Raw genomic sequence first — 20,003 nt, 5'->3', positions numbered from 1 at the left:
TATTATTATTACTACTATTATTAATTTTATTGTTATTGTTTTTATTATTATTATTATTATTATTATTATTATTAGATTATATTCAGTGTCATTCTTATGGTAGTTATGTACCTCGCAGAAATTGTCCTGCCTCTATCAGATTTAGCTTATAGGCGAACGAGGGAAAGTGAGAAGAAAATGGGCAAAAAGAAATAGATGAAACGATGAGCGAATGCGTGCACATGAGAGAATGAATAGATGGGAGAGTGAGAAAGTAAGAAAGAGCAAGATGCTCAAGAAAAACGTTCAATTCATAGTTAATTGTATTCGACGCAGCTTCCAGTTCTTCTACGTCGTTTAGTTACATCTTGTTTCACTATCTACAGGTATTATTACACTGATACTGCCATTCTTGTGCGATGGAGCGCATGGTGTCTGTTTGAATGAACTATCTGTGAACTTTTCTATTTTTACATTTCCGATCTTTTTACACTTTAGAGTATTGCCCTGTTTTGTTCCTCGTTTTGCAGGTTTCCTTTCTTAATAACAAATATCCCGAGGAACAGTTGCTTGTCGTTCACAAATAGCTTAATTCTATTTCGTCTTTTCTTTATGCTTTTTTTTCATTTAAAAAAGCAGATAGTCCGCCTTGGTTCGTCTCAGAATCCACTTATCTGGATTCAAACACTCACCATGTGAGTTAAAGTAATAACAATATAAACGTTCTTGTTTCGATTCGTATTTTTTGCTCTAAATGTACACGTATATTCGAATAATCCTTTTTTTATATTCAATATAAAATACATCCCTAGCTGATATACCATCCCCGGAGAGAATCGTAACGCGGCGAATGGACAAATTAATAATCGAGTTATGTACACGAACGTGTCATCGACGATGAGAGACAAGAACCTTATCCGATTGTAATATCGTAAGAATGAAGTCGAGAGATGTCGAGTCACAAGTAAGACACGAACAATTTACTTTCTTTTTCTATTCCGGAAATCTAATCGAGGAAACACCAAATGTTTTTCCATGAAACGAGTGTATTCATCGTTTTTCAATGACAATCGGATGATTTTCAAGATGGCGAGGACACGCTTGGGATACTTATTTAAAGAACAAAGTAACAGATACTATTCTTGTCTTCGAAATCAAAGTCTTGATGTACAATGACGGGAAAACAAGTGGAACGATAGAGTCTTGTTATAAAGTGTGAGAAAGAGAGAATGCAAGTGAGAATGAGACATGAAAAAGACGTTAGAGGAGTTAACATAATAGGACCCAGTGTGAAACACTATTTGCCTCCCTCGACTATCAGATCTCACGTTCTTCGATGCATCTAATAAAATAATTCTTCATTAATAACACGTGTCGATGGTATGTTGTATATTATTCGTAATAATTCGCTCGAGAGAAGCGCCAATGCGTTTGTTTTCCTCAAGTTACAAGTTATCCGTGGAAATAATGAGAACGCTTTATTGCCTCCAGATTCAAGCACCTTTTTTGCGATCTAATTACTTGAAAAGAAGAGAACGAAGAAGAGAGAGAGGAAAGATGTTGTATTACTCTCCACGAGTGTCCTTTTCCATTTCTCGGCATATTTTATGCTTTGCAGAGCTTTGAAGGATTTATCGGATTATCGATTCAGCCTTGTCGCTGCTTATAACTAGAACCTTGCGAAAAATAACAATCCACTGGAGAAGAATTTAATACTTGGCGGTAATCAAAGAGATATTTCAGGAATTCAGAAGTGGAGGATTAATAACTTACTTTACTTAATAGCTTGTTACTTAAAATTCTGAATTTTTATAAGGATATGAAATTTTTCGTTGAAGGTAACAATCGGATAAATCAGAGCTTAATTGGAAATTTCGAAGGAAAGATTTTTCTCGTGCAATTAGATGTTGGAAGAAGGAAATTCGTTCCAAGTCGCTTTTTAGAAAAGCATGTACCTAACGACGTCGTTCCAGAGTAGGATCTAACGCAATGTTTCTTTACAGTTCGTGTCCTTGTGACTGTAACTATATCGTTGACGTCGTTCGGATTTTTAAACGATGATTTCATCAATGGAAATTAGCAATCAACTGATTACGCCTGCGTTCTCTGTGTTAGACAAATTTTTCCGTAAGTTTCTGTTCCGCGTGTATGAGAAATTTCGAAGAGGACACTCATTCGTCGAAATATATGTGCTGTTCTTATTAAATCCTCGATGCGAAATGTTTCGGTTCGTGCACACGCCCGACGATACTGAGAATTTATTCAATTTCATTCTTCGGTGAATTTGCAATTCCTCGAACTGTCAACTTTCTCTAGTGTAACTAACATAATTAATGACAAAATTGTCAGTATCTCCGCGTGTTTCGAGCACGAATTTATTTACGAGGGAATACAGGAAGGAAGATTTCGATAGAGTCTGCGAGAAGCTTCGACTATTGTTCACATTTTCACACTCTGCTACTTTTATCGAATTGTGCAATAAATTCTCAAAAAGATGAAACACGTTTATCGGTATTTTTGAAAAGAAAATCGGTAAAAAGAAATTGAAAAATGGGATAACGTTTCCTTGAAGTTTCATTAATTTCTCATAGAAATACGACTAAAAATGATTCATATATAATCTTTCCCTCCTCGTATACATTTCGATTTTGTCTTCGATGCTTAAAATCCCTCGAGCATTATACGTGAAACTGATTTTTGATCGGTCCGACGTTTATATGTCCGAATCTTTCTGCGTGTACAGTTGCTATATGTCCGAATTTCGTAACTAATCTATCTATGTATTTAAGACGTTAATTCAGAGTCTCAAAGTAGTTACGACCGTCGAACGATTAGCAAACCGCGAGATGTTTGTCGAATAATTTTCACGAGCTGCCTCGAGAGACCCGAGGGGACATTGTAACGAGTCGGCTGGCTGACCATGACGATATCGGTGTTCCAAACTCGTTTACGCGTGAGAATTGACTCGAAAAACTTACAAGTCAGCACTGGAGAATGAAATTGTGAAATTACGGGGAAAAATATTGACTTGTAAGTTTTGCAATTTATCGTGTAACTAGTGTATCTAGAGTTGAGACAAATCTTTAAATATTTCTATTCGTTTGTAAACGTAAGAAAGGCGAGTCAGTATCAAATGTCAAGTATTAAAGTATATTAAAGAGTTGCAGTGCATTTAAATTCCATAAAGTTTCGAGTTCGTGTCTGTTCTCTTCTCGTTATACGAGAATTCGATGTTTGATTGAAGACGATTAATAAGAGCAAGGAATATTGTACATTTGCTGTGATCGTGTGTCAAGTATCGTACCTTGTGCAAACGTACAAATTTCATGGAAATAATTAGCTAGTGTTGAGGATCTTCCATCAAATTTAACTCGTTGTCGGATATTCTTAATGATCCACTACTGATGTAATCGCAAAAACAGTTTGAAACAAGAATGGAAAAGATGAATAGCATTGGAACACCATTATCGCGAAGAAAGAGGCACAGGATGCAAGTGGAATGCGAGCAACGATAGATTGTAGCGTTTAATATACATTGATAGAATTATTATCAATATCATCAGGCCTAAAATACTTAAACGTTGCGTGTATTTGTTGTTGTTGCCGATTCATATCTTATATATCCGAATATTAAAAAATATTTCGTCTATCGATTTTAAATGTTATACGTCATTTATGAGAAAACAAAAAGAACAAAAAAAGAAAAAAAAAGAAATGAGAAGAAGATGCAAAAGAAAACAGACAAAGCGAAAATGGCGTTTATCGATTGGCTTGACGAAGGGAAAAGCATTAATTAGAAAATACATCAACAGTTTTTATGTAGGATAGAAGAAAGGGATCCTCGATATCTTGCACGATTGCCTTTTAGCAAACGAGATTGATATTTCTGATTCTGAAGCAAATAAAGAGATGGATATTAGTTGGTGAGGGCTAGTACACAAATTAGTAGATCTTACACACGATGAAACATATAAGAATATAGATGTAATATTAAATAAATTTAAATCACAGTTAGTGAATACAGTTACCAAATGGTTTTCGATATACACTCGATTTTAGATAAACACATAGGTTAAAAAATATTACACGCTTTAATAGTATCAAAAATATCGGATCTCGTTTGTTAATGCATAAATTACCTCGTGCCTCCAGCTGCATTCATAGAATCTATCGTTTGGAGAATTTGTAGCGAAATTTATTTATTTATTATCGATAATTACTTTCTTACGTTTTAATTTCTTACTTTTTAAATAAATCGTAATAAAATCTTTTCATTTGAAACGTTAAATAGTACAAAAGTGAGATTAAATTAACGTAGAAAATCAAAGTAGCCTAGAGACCTATGAATGCGGCTAAAAGAATATTCCGATAATCCACTGTGTTCTTCGAATGATAAATCTTCCTTTTTTTTTCTTATTTTCTTTTTCAAGTTACTTCAGCCGAATATTTCTCCGAATAATTGTTATTTGTGTAAATGATATATATATAAATATATATATATACATATATTATACATATATATGTACTGAAATCATAATTATCAATTATTGTATTTTAAAATGACTATTCGAAGTATTATTGTGCTAATATAAAAGCGGCTTTATTGGTCAATTATTCGGAATCGATGTCACAATTATTCTTATCCCTATTTCTTCTGAACTCAAACAGAATATTAATGTAATTCTGTTATTTTCTTATTTTATCTTTTACATCTTGTTGGATATGTAATAAAATTACAGATAAGTTTTTGTTCTTCATACAACAAAAACTTCATCATTTAATTATACAGTTAAAGAGGACTGATTAACTATCATTATGAAATTGTATCATCTTTTTTTTTTCTTTTAATACATACATTTAAGAAATCACAAACCTCAAAATATTTCATTAGTCATAAAATACATAAGGAAAATATATTTTAAATGCTCCGCATATATGGTATTAGTCTCGTACAATTTTATTTTTATTTACAACCGTGTTGAGTACTTTTTTCAATTTTCACTGGTTTTCTTTTTTTAAATTTGATGCATCCATTGAAATTTAAAGGGAAAAAACTGTGAAATCACTATGTATTTTTTCGATGTACAATTGATTAAATATTCGTTTGCAAAATTTCTTTTTGTACGATAAAGTATATATTTATTGTTCTATTCATTACGAAGTAGCCGAAAATATTTTTTTCGAATTATGATTACAAAATGCACGATTCTCAGCAAAAGATCTCAACTGTACAAACGAATATTTAAAAATATGTCTTATTTTTCGGTATGCATTAATGAAAATCTGTTTCTTATTATTATTTATACTAAATAATATTTACATACAATTCAGGAAGCACCCATTACACATTCATTTGTATTTTATCTCATTTTAAAAGCAGAAGAGTGAAACTTGAAATACATTATTAACACATGTAAAATGTGCAAATCAGTCGTATTAGAAAATCAATATAAGAATCGCATTCATAATTGGATAATACAAGTAAAAGATATAAAAAGATCTATAATCATAAATATTTATCCATCATATATTCTCTTAAAGCATTTCAAACAGAAAATTTTTATCTGGTCAATTAAAATTTAATGTTTCATGATCCAGCTGTATATTATTGAAATTTCTTCTTATATATCTTAAGATAAATATAATCTCAATAAAAATTCGACTTCGTGCAATTTAATACAAGATTAATTTAAACGAGAATGTATAAATTAATTGAAATTGTAAGAGATTTGGTGTAATGAGTGCACTTTCTATACTTTTATACACCAATTATAAAGTTTGCACCATACCATATTGTTCCACTGAAACATAACACCACAACCATGTTTCAAGTTTTTATGACAAATCATTTGATTAATCAGCAATTATTCTGTTTCACTTCCTTCTGTATATTTGTCATTTTTCACTTCTATCCTTAAAGGAGAGCGGCCTCTTGTATGATTTCCAATTCGGGATCGAAGATCACCTTTTAATGTACTTCTCAGATCTCTTACTCTTGGTTGCCTTTAAAAGGTGTATTTTATTCTCAAATGTTATCTATACAAAGAGAATATTAACTTGTTTAAATTCTTACCTGTCTTTGATAGAATTATCAATAATTTCGCTTTTTACATTGTTCAGTCTCGCCCACACTGTAGAAGCAACACGAGGTTTGTGTTGAACTACTTTTATTACACTGCCCTTAGGTCCTTGAACTTCTTTTGCTGGTTTATCACTATCTTCACTGTCTTCATCTTCTTCTTCCTCTTCCTGCTCTTCTTCATCAGATCCTTGCCATTCACCTTCTTCTTTTTCTTGACTTTCATTGTCTTCTATTATTTCACCGTCTTCCTCCTGTATAAAATAAATATATTCATATTTCAAAGTTTCTACGTTTTAAAATCAATCTTCTAACTATTGCTACCTCTGAATCATTCAATTTTAATGAATTCGATTTAGTTGCATTTGTATTCGTTACAACTACTTGAATTGCATCACGGAACTGCGTTCCTTTTCTTGATTTGCCGAGTCTCGATCGTAAATCATTGCCTCTATTTAAATTGTTTAACATTGTCTGCAAACATGTATAAAAATTAAATAAGTTATATTACTATGAAATATTTATTTCGGTAATAAAATTTACTGACTTGTTGCCGAAGTTTCGCACGTCGTTTGTGTATTTTTTCTTCTTCATCGTCTGCATGCATTCGCATTCGTAATACCTTACTTCTTTTACACCATTCATCTTCGCTATCACTACTTGAAGTACCCTGTTGTTCCTCAATGTGTGTAGTTTCCTTTTGAGGATATCTTACGCCTAATCTTTCTTTTATACTACGTCCTTGATCTCTAGGTTCATTTTTGGTGCTGAACTCATTTTCTATAGCATCATTAAGACCCCAACTTTCCGATAACGCACCCCATGGATTTTTCACGCGTCTTCTATCTTTAACTTCATCTTGTGGCTCTTCTTTAAATCTTCTTTTACTTTGTCTAATTTGTTTGTACATTCGTTTTCGAGATTCAGTCAAAATCCCTTTAATACCTGAAAGTGAAAAAAGACATTTAATGTTAGAGTAAAATATTGTTATGGTATTAGTAATAATACCTCCAAAATTGGGGTTTCCATATTTTTTATAATATTCACTCATTTTTTCTGCATTAGGTTGCTTTTTATCTGCTCTAGTTGCAAACCTAAGAAATATTGCCTTAGATTTAGGATAATCTATACCCTTCCTCCATAAACCAGGAGGTAATGCACAATTAATATCCTTGACACTTATGTAGTCGTCATCCATATCCTTTGTAGTGTTTATGGTTTCATTGTCATCTACCATTTCAATGGTACAATCACTGTTAGTTACATTGTTTTCTTCATCAGGATTATCATCAACTGCTTTTGTACTTCTTTGCTTTTCTAAACCCACAATTTTTTTTGATAATCCCAACATAGCTCTGGCTGCCGATAAATTGTCTAACCATACCACATTACCTGTAATATGTTACATACTAATAAATTGTTTCTATTTTTCTTTCTTCTTAATATATTATTAATGATTAAATTAATATATTAAAAATTCATAAGTTTGGTATTTTGGAAAAAGTAATATTTAAACTGGTATAATTCTATTAATATAGATATTGAACTAAAATTATTCTTACATGAAACATCATTGATCCATTCAATGGAAGCAGGGGCATAATCTTCAAAATATTTGAAAACATCTTTGGTACTCATTTCTTCTGTTCCTCTCATATGTATTACATTCAATCTGATATTTTTTGTATTTTCACTGTCTTCTACAATACCCATACTAAAAATTAAGACAACTTATGTTATATATTAGAGTTACTGATTCATTGAACGTTCTCTGTCATGTTAATATCTCTTAGTGTCATCACCTAGAATATAAATCTTGTTCTTGATTTGTTAGATTATTTTTTATTTTATCTGTTAATCCAAAACGTTTAGCTCTCTCTTCCATTTTCAATTTTTCTTCTTTACTGAATATATCTATACCTGTCATAAAAGTTCCGCCACGATTTTCGTAACGGTTATCTAACTGTATCTGTTCAAGAAAAATGCATTACATTAATTTTTAATTTCGAAGCGTAACGCATATATAATATGATAATTTCAGATTGTAAAGTAATCCTTTCTTAAAGCAAGAAATGAACGAATTAGTATTCGTTATATTATGAAATTTAAAATTAAAGCAACAATGAGAAAGTTTATAAAAGATGTATATCGATCATTAAAATTGATTATTTTTAATATTTCTTTACCTCTGATACTTGTACATTGTTTGAATTAAATGTTTTTACATTGGTTTGGTCAGGATCAACAGTCTTACTGTCATCAATAACTGGGACCATTTCTACATCCATAGGTTCGCCCAAATCATCCATTTTAAATGGTTATTATATCTCTTTACAATATTATAGAAAATTTCATAGGACACATGAAATATGGGCTATTGGGATGTACTTACGATACACAACACGAAGAAGAAATAATACGATAGGTTATGATACACAGCTTTGACTATATAAATATCGAGGATACATATTCTATAGTTTTCAATGATACAGGCGCCCCCATCATTTTCGCGGCAAAATTAAATTTCTTGGATATCAAAAATTTTGATTCCTTAAGAATACTTTTAATTCCTTAATATATACTTCTATTTTGCATCTTTATGAGTAATCTATTAAATTATTTATTAGATGATATTATACAATTCTTCAAAAATAATTCCAAGAAATATCAATCTAGATTTTAAACTTTCATTTTATAGGTAACACCTTCTACAATTTGCACTTCGATATGGATCAATATATTTAATGAAATTTTAATTCAAATTCTAAAAGTATCCGATATTAATGAAATATAAATTAAAAAAAGTTATCAGCCACTGAATAATTAATTCAGTACCAATTAATTGTCTATTTAATAAAATTCGTAGTAATATAAATCTGTATCGTTTAAATCCCTTGTCCAAACTATAGATAACATTATTTTTATCAACAGGCAGTTAGACGCGCGAGATTCTCTGGCAAGTATTTGACACGTGCGCTTCAGAACAATTTAATTTTATAATCTGCGCACATCACGTTAAATCATAAATTAAAAGATACAAGTATAATACTTCCCAGGTTGATTTAGTCCGAAAATACGTTAGTCGGCAATTCTAAAATTCGCAATCGAAAATTGGTTATCCCGTGACACTATTCTATTCGATCTTTTAATCAACGATCAGCCATATTTTTATCAGTTTTTATTATCGCCGATTAGTCGCGATTTTAGTTGTGAATTTCGTCCATCTTCCCCGTTGTCAAAATTGAAGAGAATCCAAGACCAACCAATATCTGGTTTCTAAGCAGCCATTTAGTGATAAATTAGGGAGCGATCCCGCCTATTGATACAGTTCGTCGTAAACGTTGGCTTAACGTGGACGCGTGGTTGCAAAGCGGAGCTTCCATTATTCTTTTCGCGGTTCCTGGAGAATCGTTACGAGCTTTCCATGACTGTGGACCAGTGGATATTTTGATTTTAAACAGAATTAATTTTCTTATATCCGTGAACAGAGAGATTTCAATATGCCTGAAAATGGAATACAGATGACTGAGGTGGTAAGTGAATGACAAAGTGGTGTTTGATAGAGAATTATTAACAATTTTTTTTTTAATTAATCCAAACATTTAACTTTTAGCTGTACTAATTTCGGAATTTATATAACAATATGATTCACCCGTAGCTAGAAAAACACCAATTAGAGTATAGTAAGATTTAATAACAATTTAAAGGCTGCCCTGTGTAATATAACTTTTAATTTTTAATACTCGCTATTTTAATTTAAAATCCAAAGAGAAGGCAAAAATACTAAAACGTAGTATAACGCAAATATTAAAATTAATATAAGTTAGGTACATTATTTTGCGTTTAAAATATTTAATTACTCGGTTTATTTTATCAGTCAAGGTTTCACGAAGAAGTCAATCGGTGTACTGTTGATAATAATTTTGAACTAATGTCTACAAAAGCATACCCTGTGATTTCTATTTTCCACGCAATGTTTATATTGCTAGGCGAATGAAACCAGCGTTTCTCATATTATTAGCTGCAATTTAGTTTAACGTATATATATATTCGTATCGTTATTTGAAATAAAAATTACTGTTATTATTATTTTTATTTAAATAAAATGGTTCACGACGATCAACGCAATTGAAGATATCAGGATTACAAAAATTCTTCCTATAAAAATCTTCATTTACTCTTCAATAAGAGACACTGGATTGTATCAAGCCGTGAACTTGATTGTGAGCCTCATTGATTATATGATTGGAAAAGGCCCGTATTAATGCATATTTAGAATTTAATTGGGTCATTAAAAACACACAAGAAAAAACAGAGAAGCAACACAGGCTTTCCGCTATTTATCACGATCATCAGCATTTACGTAGCTTTAATCCTAGCATATTGAAACGTAATCAATGTTATGCTACATATTACGAAAGATGTTTCGTAATGAATAGGGTAACAATCGAAATTATCAATTGATGAACAAATTAAGCCTCTACTGTATCTAGTATGGACGAATTTAATAATGATAACAAAATGGTAACTACTAAGAGAAAGGTATCTTTTCTAGCGTTAATCAATTAAGAAATGGTATAAAAATATCACAAAATACCACTGTACAAATATAACTTCTTTGTCAATTTAAACATTTCTGCTGCTGATTGCTACGACTCTATTCCATCGTCTTAACAAGGGCGATAATATAGTTATTCCTGCTCACTTACTCCTGCAACGTAATTACGCAACCTCTTATCATTATAACAAATGCATCTTGCTGTATGTAATAGTGATCATTACGATTTAGGATTATAAATTGGAGTAAATCTTCTGTAGAAAAAAGAAGATGATTCTCCTTCTCTGAAAAATAAAAACAAAAGAGGGAGAAGAATAATGACTCTCATTAAACCTAAGAAAGTTTAAAATTTTCTTGAAAGAAATGTAGCGTGAGGTTTTAAATATTCTGCAAAGTCGGGTAATTTTACGATGCTCGCATTACGCAGTAAAAAAAACCTGCTTGTTGTTTTAGACTATAGAGAATTTAACCATAACAACACCGGACGATAAACCGGCTTGCAACAAGAGAAGCACGAATCTCACTTATGGCATCGACGATGTCCCGCCATGGTACCTTTGTTTATTTATGGCTTTGCAGGTACTTTCCTTGGTTATAAGATAAATACGATTTATTCCTTCTTGCAAAGAGAACCACCCGCACTTATACATAATCAAGCTATCATTGATCTAATTTCAACTTGATATTGTCAAAATTTGTAATTGCTTTACCTCTTCGATTAAGTTCGATTAATTATCCTTGATACGAAGTCACTTCGCTTTGTTACTAAATATCGTTAAGATTACTCGATATTGTAATATCCGACCTTGTTGACGCGGAAATTACAAATTTGTTTCTTGTCGAAATACTATCGTGTAACATACTTTTCAAAGATATAAAAGCATATTGACACAAATTAGAAGTACTGATTTGATTTGAGTGTCAAAGATAAACACATTCCAAAAGCCTGTGCAACATGGACAGGTCGAAAATATTCCTCTGTCTATACGATTTACCTCGATAAGGTAATTATTTGTCTCCATCCATGTTAATGATCATTTACATAATAAGCTTCGAGTCCACTTAATCCTTAGATAATTAATTTGGTTCGTAGAAACCGATCCAAAGCTTCTTAATTTCTCATTTTCTCTCACTGGCATTATTTACAAAACGAATTGCACGTTTTTTAGCACTATTTGACTATGATAGGCGCAATAGTTTCGATCCCCTTCATCCTCACGCCAGCACTCTGCATGGCGGAAGATGATCCATCGAGGAGTTACATAATCTCTACCATGATCTTCGTTACAGGACTTGTTACCTTTTTCCAAACCACAGTAGGGTGCAGGTGAGTAAATCAATAGTTTCTTTATATCGATAATTAATGATTTATAAAACCATACTAATCGTCCATTATTCGTACTTAATTTATAGTTATAAAATCAACGATAAATACGAGATAATAAATTAATTCTTTGCACTCGAGGGATACCCTTCAGTCATTTCGCCATTTGATCAAATTTGGAAGATCGATATTAATTAATATATCAAATTTAAGTTAATGTAACGGTGTGCGAGGTATCGAAATTAAATAATTCTACGTGTTAATTATTATACTATTTCTTATTTACTGCTCAAAAACATATCGTCAGCTTAGTAGCAGAAAATCTTCGAATTACTACCCTTCGTTAGCCAAAAAATCGTCGAGTGCAAAGGATTAATTCTTCATTGCAGTTCCTTTAACTCACTTTCATGCACTTGATTCGCGTTAAAAAAGAAAAACTGACCGCGAATCGTTCTAGACCATTAAATTGATATGTAACACGTAATAGGCGCCAGAGAAGACACGAGATCGGTTTTATAGCCGCAAAGCAATTACACGTTTTTCGAGCAATTCGTTGCGGGTATATAAGCTTCGAGGACCGTTCTTTCCATGTATTATTACCGTAGATAAACTTCGAATACAAAGACGTATTAAGTCATAAAGGTGTTTTGAAAACTTTCTCTTTGTCATTCAGCAAATAACGAGGTTTATGAGATTCTAATGGTAGTAATGTTATTGCTATAACAATGATTATATCATGATAATGTTATTACTATGTGATTGTGAAGAGTATGTACATGCAGTCACAATGATCAGATACGATTTATAGTATCGGAAATATAAACGTAGTTTATGTATGTGTATAAATTTGAAGATCAAGGCTGGATATCAATGAACAGCTATGGTCGATAATTATGTATATTTCATGCTTGGTAACTCGTGTCTGCAGCTTGTTTTAATGCTAATTTTTGTATCTTTATCGCTATGGAAATTTTTTTGTATTCTTGTTTAATAAGATTTACAGATCGTTAACGAGACTCAACAACTTCCGAGAAGGAGTAACGTTTGCTTTTTACCTCAAACTTTATGGCTTAAGTTTATGGCATAGTTTCATAATTCTAGAAGATCGTTCCTCTAGAAATGATACATAATTTGTAATTGGATCTTTGTTCAATTTAACTCACAAGCTTGAATGAATGTTATAAAAATTTCTAGAATTATTAAAATATTTTGAATAAAAAAAGAAATAACAAATAATTTTAAAAAATTTATTATAAAAATTCTTAATTACAAGTTACGTACATATGAATATTCTTAGTTCTTGCGTTGTTTCAGAATTCAATTAAGAGATGCAGTATCTAATATTCCAATATCGTAGGAGTGTTGAGTGCATTCGAGTGTTTCGGTATTTCTTACATCGTAGCAATTCAATATTCTTAATCCAATATACCAATTAATTTAATATACCAATACTCTTTCACTCCACTATTCCAGTATTCGGGTACTCATTTTTTAAGCAATTATACATTTTCTATTCATTACATTGTTTGTCATAGGTTGCCCCTGGTTCAAGGAGGAACCATTTCCTTCTTGGTTCCAACTTTGGCGATATTAAATTTACCACAATGGAAGTGTCCAGCACCAGAGATTCTGAATGAAATGTCTGCCGAAAATCGTACAGAATTATGGCAAGTCAGGATGAGGGAACTTTCAGGAGCCATTGCTGTATCCGCCTTGTTTCAAGTAATCGTTGGATTTGGAGGTACTATAATCGCACTTAAATAATTCTTTAAATGTTAAACCTTCGTTGTATAATATAAATTTTTACACAGGTATTATTGGATATTTGTTGAAATTTATTACACCATTGACCATTGTACCAACTGTTTCTCTGGTTGGAATATCCCTCTTTGAAAACGCAGCTGACGCTGCATCTCAACATTGGGGTATAGCAGCTGGGTAATTTCGCTTTATAAGAAAATGATACAAAAATATGTAAATTAGCGTGAATATTTGCTTGTTTTAATCGACTAGTTCCGTCTAAATAATTTAGTTATTAAATTAATCAATTTATTTTCATGTTTTTCGCAATCCCTTATGTACTGATTTTTCGCAGAACGATACTGATGTTAACATTGTATTCTCAAATACTTGTTAACGTGCCATTTCCAATAATAATGTACCGTAAGGGCGAAGGAATACGGATCGTCTGGTTCGAATTATTTAAGCTATTTCCGGTAATTATAAATAAATTAAAAATTATATCAATTTTATTAACCTTTGACTAATTTATTATTTACTTGCAACTTATCTGGATAATATCATTTTTCTTCAATTAAGTTCTTATCATTTTCTAGCTCGATCTTTTTTATGTTAGGTGCTGCTGACAATAATAGTTATGTGGATAATTTGTGCAATTCTAACTGTGACGGATGCCTTGCCAGTTGGTCATCCAGCCAGAGCAGATAGTAAATTAAAAATTATCAATGATTCCCCGTGGTTTAGGGTTCCTTATCCCGGTCAGTGGGGTACACCGACTGTATCCTTATCTGGTGTACTGGGTATGTTAGCCGGCGTATTGGCATGCACAGTGGAATCCATCAGTTACTATCCCACAACTTCTAGAATGTGCGGTAAATATCGTCCAAATTTTGCAATGATATTGCTTGAAATGATAAAGGAATTGAGATAATCATTTATAAACAATGATTATCGTCATTAAAATTTATAAGAAATTTCATTTTTAGGCGCTCCACCTCCTCCAGTTCATGCTATTAATCGAGGCATCGGTATGGAGGGACTTGGCACGATGTTAGCTGGCCTCTGGGGTAGCGGAAATGGTACAAATACGTTTGGAGAAAATGTTGGAACTATTGGTAAATCGCACAATATTCCTCAGAAAAAAAGAAACTTAAGGAATATGAGTCTGGTTTCTTAACTGTTCGTAAACTTAAGCACGACATTTTGTATTAACTGTTTAAACAAAATATTATCAGGCGTTACAAAAGTCGGCAGTCGCAGAGTTATTCAGTGGGCATGTGGGTTGATGATCCTTCAAGGATTGATTAGCAAATTTGGCGCTGTTTTTATCATCATCCCCGAACCCATAGTCGGTGGAATATTTTGCATAATGTTTGGAATGATCAGCGCTTTTGGTATGTTAAAATATATTCCTCAAATACAATTATGCTGAGACTAAAATTAAAGAAGATGTAGAAAATATAACAAAATAATATGGTGTTTTAGGTCTCTCTGCGTTACAATATATAAATTTAAATTCCGCGAGGAACTTGTACATTCTTGGATTTTCCATTTTCTTTCCACTGGTAGAGTAATTTTTAATGCAATATTCAGAATTCTTTCGATCGATATGTAAGAATTATACAATTTAATTACTTAATTCCTTAAAACAGTAATTTAACTAGTTAAAGATAACAATGCAAGGATAAATTTTTTATTTGTGAGAATTGACTTAAACTGTCTCCATGAATTATCAGGTTTTATCAAAGTGGATGATCAATCACTCAGACGTAATAAAAACAGGGAATGAAATAGCTGACGGTGTAATTACAGTGTTACTCAGTACAACTATCCTGGTTGGTGGTGTAGTAGGATGCCTATTGGATAATATTATACCAGGTACAATTTGTATTTTAAACAATATTTTAATGTATAGATTATAATGTATTTCTTTTGAGAACACGTTAAAGTGATTCATTCATTTGTAAAGGAACTCCTGAGGAACGTGGTCTTATTGCTTGGTCAAAAGAAATGGAATTAAAAGCGGAAAAAGATGAAAAAGAGGATCAAGAGTATATATCTAATACATTTGATTTTCCATTTGGCATGAATGTTTTACGAAGGTGCGTTTTTCTTTTGAATCATTTTAGAATATATATATATTTCAAGTCTTTTATTAATGTTTTTTCAATTTTTTACAGATGGAAATGGACTTATTACGTACCATTTTTACCGACTTACAAACCTGGAATTTATTCGTGTAGTCAGAAGAAACAATAAGTACCACTATGTTACCTGATAATGCATTGCTAATCATCTGGTGGATATTTGCAATGCAATAGTACAAATGTTGAATGAGTCACTATACAAATGGTGAACTGTTAATTGAATGCAAAAAAGGATTGTATTAAAATGCAAATAAAAAAGATTTTATATTAAAGAAAAAAATGAGTATTATTTTATTATGTCTATTCGTATGTTATATTTGTTCCAAAATTAAATAGTAAAGTTTGCATTTTAGGAAATCCCTAGGAAAATAATTTCTGATAGTGACAAATACTGTCTAACAGTCGCTGTAGGCGGTGTATGACGCGAATTAATCGTAAATAATCAGCAAACGTTCTTTAAATGTTATTTTTAATAATTCGCGCAAAAATAAATAAATACGAATATGGCTGCATCCTCAGACGTTGCTACGGTATTATATACGTGCATTATATTTTTACTAATGTTTATTTTGTAAAATTTTTCATTCAAGCATAACCTATACATAACCTAAAATTTTGAACCGGCTTGTTTAAAGTAACTCAAAGGAAACTTATTTATTAAAATAATACTGTTTGCTTTGTATTACTAAAGATGTATCATTCTTTATAAATAAATTAATATGTAAAATATTGTACATGTTTTATTTTTATGTAACTGCATGTAATGAATATATTGTACATCATAAGTAAAATAATATTAATAATATCTAAGTCAGTTTTATGTATATAATACATCATTCTTAAAGTTATATTAGTTTTTAATTTAAGCTTATAATTTTATTCTATAATGTACATATCTATCTAATTTAGCTAATATAATTAATATACAGATAAGACTACAGAGATACTTAAACATGCCATTGGTGCAAAGATGCAAGGAGATAGCTACGCTTATAGATGAATCAAGCACAACAGAATTGCAACATGTATTTTCAATATTAATAGACTCATTATTTGGAATAACTGACAATATTGGTTGGGGTTTACATAGCATCACTTTTAAGAAAAATCCACAGGAGTATGAAACACTTTGTAATTTCCTTAATCCACAGGGACCAGTTTTTTCTCTATGTTATAAATTATTGCCAGATTGTTATTTGAAATACAACTTTCCAGTTTCATTTTTGCCAGTATGTAAAAACTGATCTATGTATTACAAAAAATTATAAAATGAATAAAATTTAAGTTTCATGTTTTTTTCACTTTAGGTAAAAATATGTTCATTGTTAGAAGAAGGAGTAACACCACCATTTTATCTAGACAAAATTAGAGATGACCAAGGTACACGTGGTGTATCTGCCTTAAATATGAGTATCCTTTTTTCAGTTTTGGCTTAATAATTCCATGAAATATTTTATTTACTTTTAAGAAACAAATCCTTAACAATTATACATATCCCTTTGAATATTATATCTTCCACTTTGCATTTCACCTGACAAATCCATGGCTGCAAGTTCAGCACCAAGAGAATGTCTGGGTTAATTGGGAAACTGTTTATGTTCAATTAGCACATTGTTATTTATACCATTTTCTACCTAGAGATAATTCTCCAGTTTTACCAATAATTGGTCCATACATTAGGAAAACATCTCAACGAAAATTAGTACAAACTCCTGAATCTAAAAGGTATCTAACAGTATGTTAACAATGATTACATTAATAAGAATAAATATGCTAATAAAATTATACTTCTTTTGAATACAACAAATAAAAAATTTAAATCAGTAATTATTACAGATTGCAAACTCCACGACTATTGAGAACGTCGATATTATCATCAGGATCTCCAAATTTTACATCGAGTGTGCCGCAACAACAATGTTTGCCACAAGTTTGGAGGAGTGAAACTGTGGTTCAAGTATTTCTCGATTTTTGGGTAGAATATATAGAGGATGATCAATTAAATCCACGATTAAGTACGTCGTATTCCGCATCTGTTCCACGCCGAGTAAGTTTGTAGTTGAAATTTTTTCGTGAAATATATATATTTGCATATAATTTTAATTACAGCACAGCATCCATTCTGGAGAACATATTCGCCTGGTACGGGCATTTATAAAAACGTTGCATGAATTTGCAAATAGCGCAACAGGTGATAAAAGTGCAATGGATGAACTTAAGCGGTATATAAATGAAAGAAAAAAATTAAATAGCAATTAGAGATAGTGATGCTATAAAAGATTTTGAAATATTTTATTTGCAGAATTATTTTGCCTTCTGTTCAAGGCAAAATCTACACATTCCTTCGAAAAGCCATATATCATTGGCCTCTAGATAGTTCCTTTAGATTAATTCTTGAAGCATGGTTGAGCTTTATTCAACCATGGAGATATTTTCCTGGTATAACATATACCAAGGAAGGGTATGTATACTGTTAACAAGTATTTTTAATAGCTATTGTTAACAAGTATTTTATTTTTTTGTAGTAAATCAGAAGAGGAAGAAAGAGGAAAAATACACGATGCATATAGATGGATGCCTTTCATTGCGCATAATTTATTAGCATACACGGCAATATTTCAACAATTGCTTCCACGATTTATGAGAACAGATCTTGTAGCTCCAAAGAATGCATTAATGCTATTCAGAGTTACAAAAGTATGCTAAGATTTCCCTAATTTTTGTGTTGTATAATTAATGTGTATTTATCAAGTTTGTATTTTATAGGTTTTTTCACAACCACATTTAGCGAAAATAATATGTGAAATAGAGAGTCACATGGACGATGTAGGATTAAGTAGAAGTCGGGTATCTTCAAATCAATGGACTTCAACTGTACGACAACAAATTTTAGAATTTGAAGGACCGACGTATCAATACGTATTAATGTTTTCTATGGCTACTGTTTCACAGGTACGTAAAATATGGAATCTATGCTCGAAATGTCTAATTTACAAATGCTTATTTCAGGTTGTGTCTTTATTAAGTACAATTAAACAAGCACATTTAACCGCGACTAGTTTAATTGATGTATTGGAGAAGAAGAGAAAAAACAGACGCTTTCTGTTAGCAGTATGGGAGTTTTTTAATGGTGAAGATTATTCTTCAGATGATATTAGTATAGAGGAAAGACGCCGTGTTCCAATATATTTAGCGAATGCACAGCAACAATTAATCGAAATCTTTGAGGTAAAGTAAAGCAACCAATGCTCTTAAATTTTGAATCCAGTGTGCTTTGGTTTAAACATAATATTTTCAGATTAAAGTAGAAGACATTCCTCAGGTAACTATTGAAGCTGACCAAGAATATCATGAAAGCATTCTCTCGACATCCTTTTGTCATCAGTCACAGGTATAAGATGAATTGTTTGTTTAACATCTTATTAATAAAAAAGCTAAACTTTATTAATTTTTTAGATGGACTCTAGTTTAGATACAAGTAAACCAGGTGTTTTTGTACCTATTCAAAAAGATAGGCAAACATGTCAATATATTGAATACATGGGAGATCCGGAATTACAGCCAGTTCGAAGTAACGAATGCGCATTCCTCGTTAGAAATTTATATAAACTTTCTACATATATAAATGTGAAAGTAAATATTTATTTGATAATATTTTAAAACAAAATTGTTACTTTATATCATTCACAATTTTTAACTTTTTACAAATATAATGTATTTTAAATAGTACCGATACGAGATAGCTAAAGTGTACCATCGTCGTGGTTTTATTGGCAGTATTTGCCGACAGATATTACAACCACCAACAAAAGTTGTAAAGCTTCCAAAACGAACACAGAATGGATTTTCCAGCGGATACGAGGAACGCATTTCGCCTCGACTAAGTTTACGACCTTTGGCTAATTATAGTCTACTCATAACTATAAGTCTTGGAACATTTATTGCTTGGTTTACAAAGTATGAGGCATGCTTAATCTCTGTTACGATTATTTTGGTAACAAGGTAGTAGCAAAAGTATAACATCGATTTATTTGCAGTTATGGAGTCTTTATGTTCTTTGGATTTGCTTTTGCCATATGGTTTGTATATATCATAATACGAGCAATGTTAGAGCCATGGACAAGATCGAATAGAAACACATTTAGAGCTAGTACTACAACATTCTCTATGAACTGA

At 31.4% G+C, this 20,003-nt stretch overlaps 3 protein-coding genes across 3 annotated transcripts; 2 read left to right on the top strand and 1 right to left on the bottom strand.

Annotated features, from left to right (window-relative positions):
* Positions 1-5,728: 5,728 nt before the first annotated feature.
* LOC108552377 (nuclear cap-binding protein subunit 3) lies at positions 5,729-8,496 on the bottom strand. Its single transcript, XM_017906884.1, has 8 exons — positions 8,245-8,496; positions 7,861-8,027; positions 7,621-7,772; positions 7,067-7,450; positions 6,606-7,003; positions 6,383-6,532; positions 6,053-6,312; positions 5,729-5,982 (listed from the first exon to the last, which is right to left on the bottom strand). Exons 1-8 carry the CDS (start codon positions 8,365-8,367, stop codon positions 5,844-5,846), a joined length of 1,773 nt encoding a protein of 590 aa, XP_017762373.1. The 5' UTR covers positions 8,368-8,496; the 3' UTR covers positions 5,729-5,843.
* Positions 8,497-9,078: 582 nt separating this feature from the next.
* On the top strand, positions 9,079-16,084 carry LOC108552375 (solute carrier family 23 member 1). Its single transcript, XM_017906882.1, has 13 exons — positions 9,079-9,591; positions 11,070-11,195; positions 11,786-11,943; positions 13,476-13,681; positions 13,752-13,878; positions 14,036-14,156; positions 14,297-14,552; positions 14,667-14,795; positions 14,916-15,074; positions 15,166-15,245; positions 15,417-15,558; positions 15,650-15,782; positions 15,861-16,084. The coding sequence occupies exons 1-13, from the start codon at positions 9,559-9,561 to the stop codon at positions 15,937-15,939; spliced, it is 1,749 nt and encodes a 582-aa protein (XP_017762371.1). The 5' UTR covers positions 9,079-9,558; the 3' UTR covers positions 15,940-16,084.
* A 156-nt stretch (positions 16,085-16,240) lies between these two features.
* Positions 16,241-20,003, top strand: LOC108552373 (sphingomyelin phosphodiesterase 4). Its single transcript, XM_017906880.1, has 14 exons — positions 16,241-16,357; positions 16,757-17,056; positions 17,135-17,237; positions 17,321-17,552; positions 17,664-17,874; positions 17,937-18,049; positions 18,130-18,288; positions 18,353-18,524; positions 18,594-18,779; positions 18,837-19,055; positions 19,126-19,218; positions 19,284-19,460; positions 19,555-19,784; positions 19,865-20,003. The coding sequence occupies exons 1-14, from the start codon at positions 16,331-16,333 to the stop codon at positions 20,001-20,003; spliced, it is 2,361 nt and encodes a 786-aa protein (XP_017762369.1). The 5' UTR covers positions 16,241-16,330.

The sequence above is a fragment of the Eufriesea mexicana genome, unplaced genomic scaffold, assembly GCF_001483705.2.
Source record: "Eufriesea mexicana isolate 0111107269 unplaced genomic scaffold, ASM148370v2 scaffold6328, whole genome shotgun sequence".
Taxonomy (NCBI): Eukaryota; Metazoa; Arthropoda; class Insecta; order Hymenoptera; family Apidae; genus Eufriesea; species Eufriesea mexicana.
This window is presented reverse-complemented; position numbering and strand designations above follow the sequence as displayed.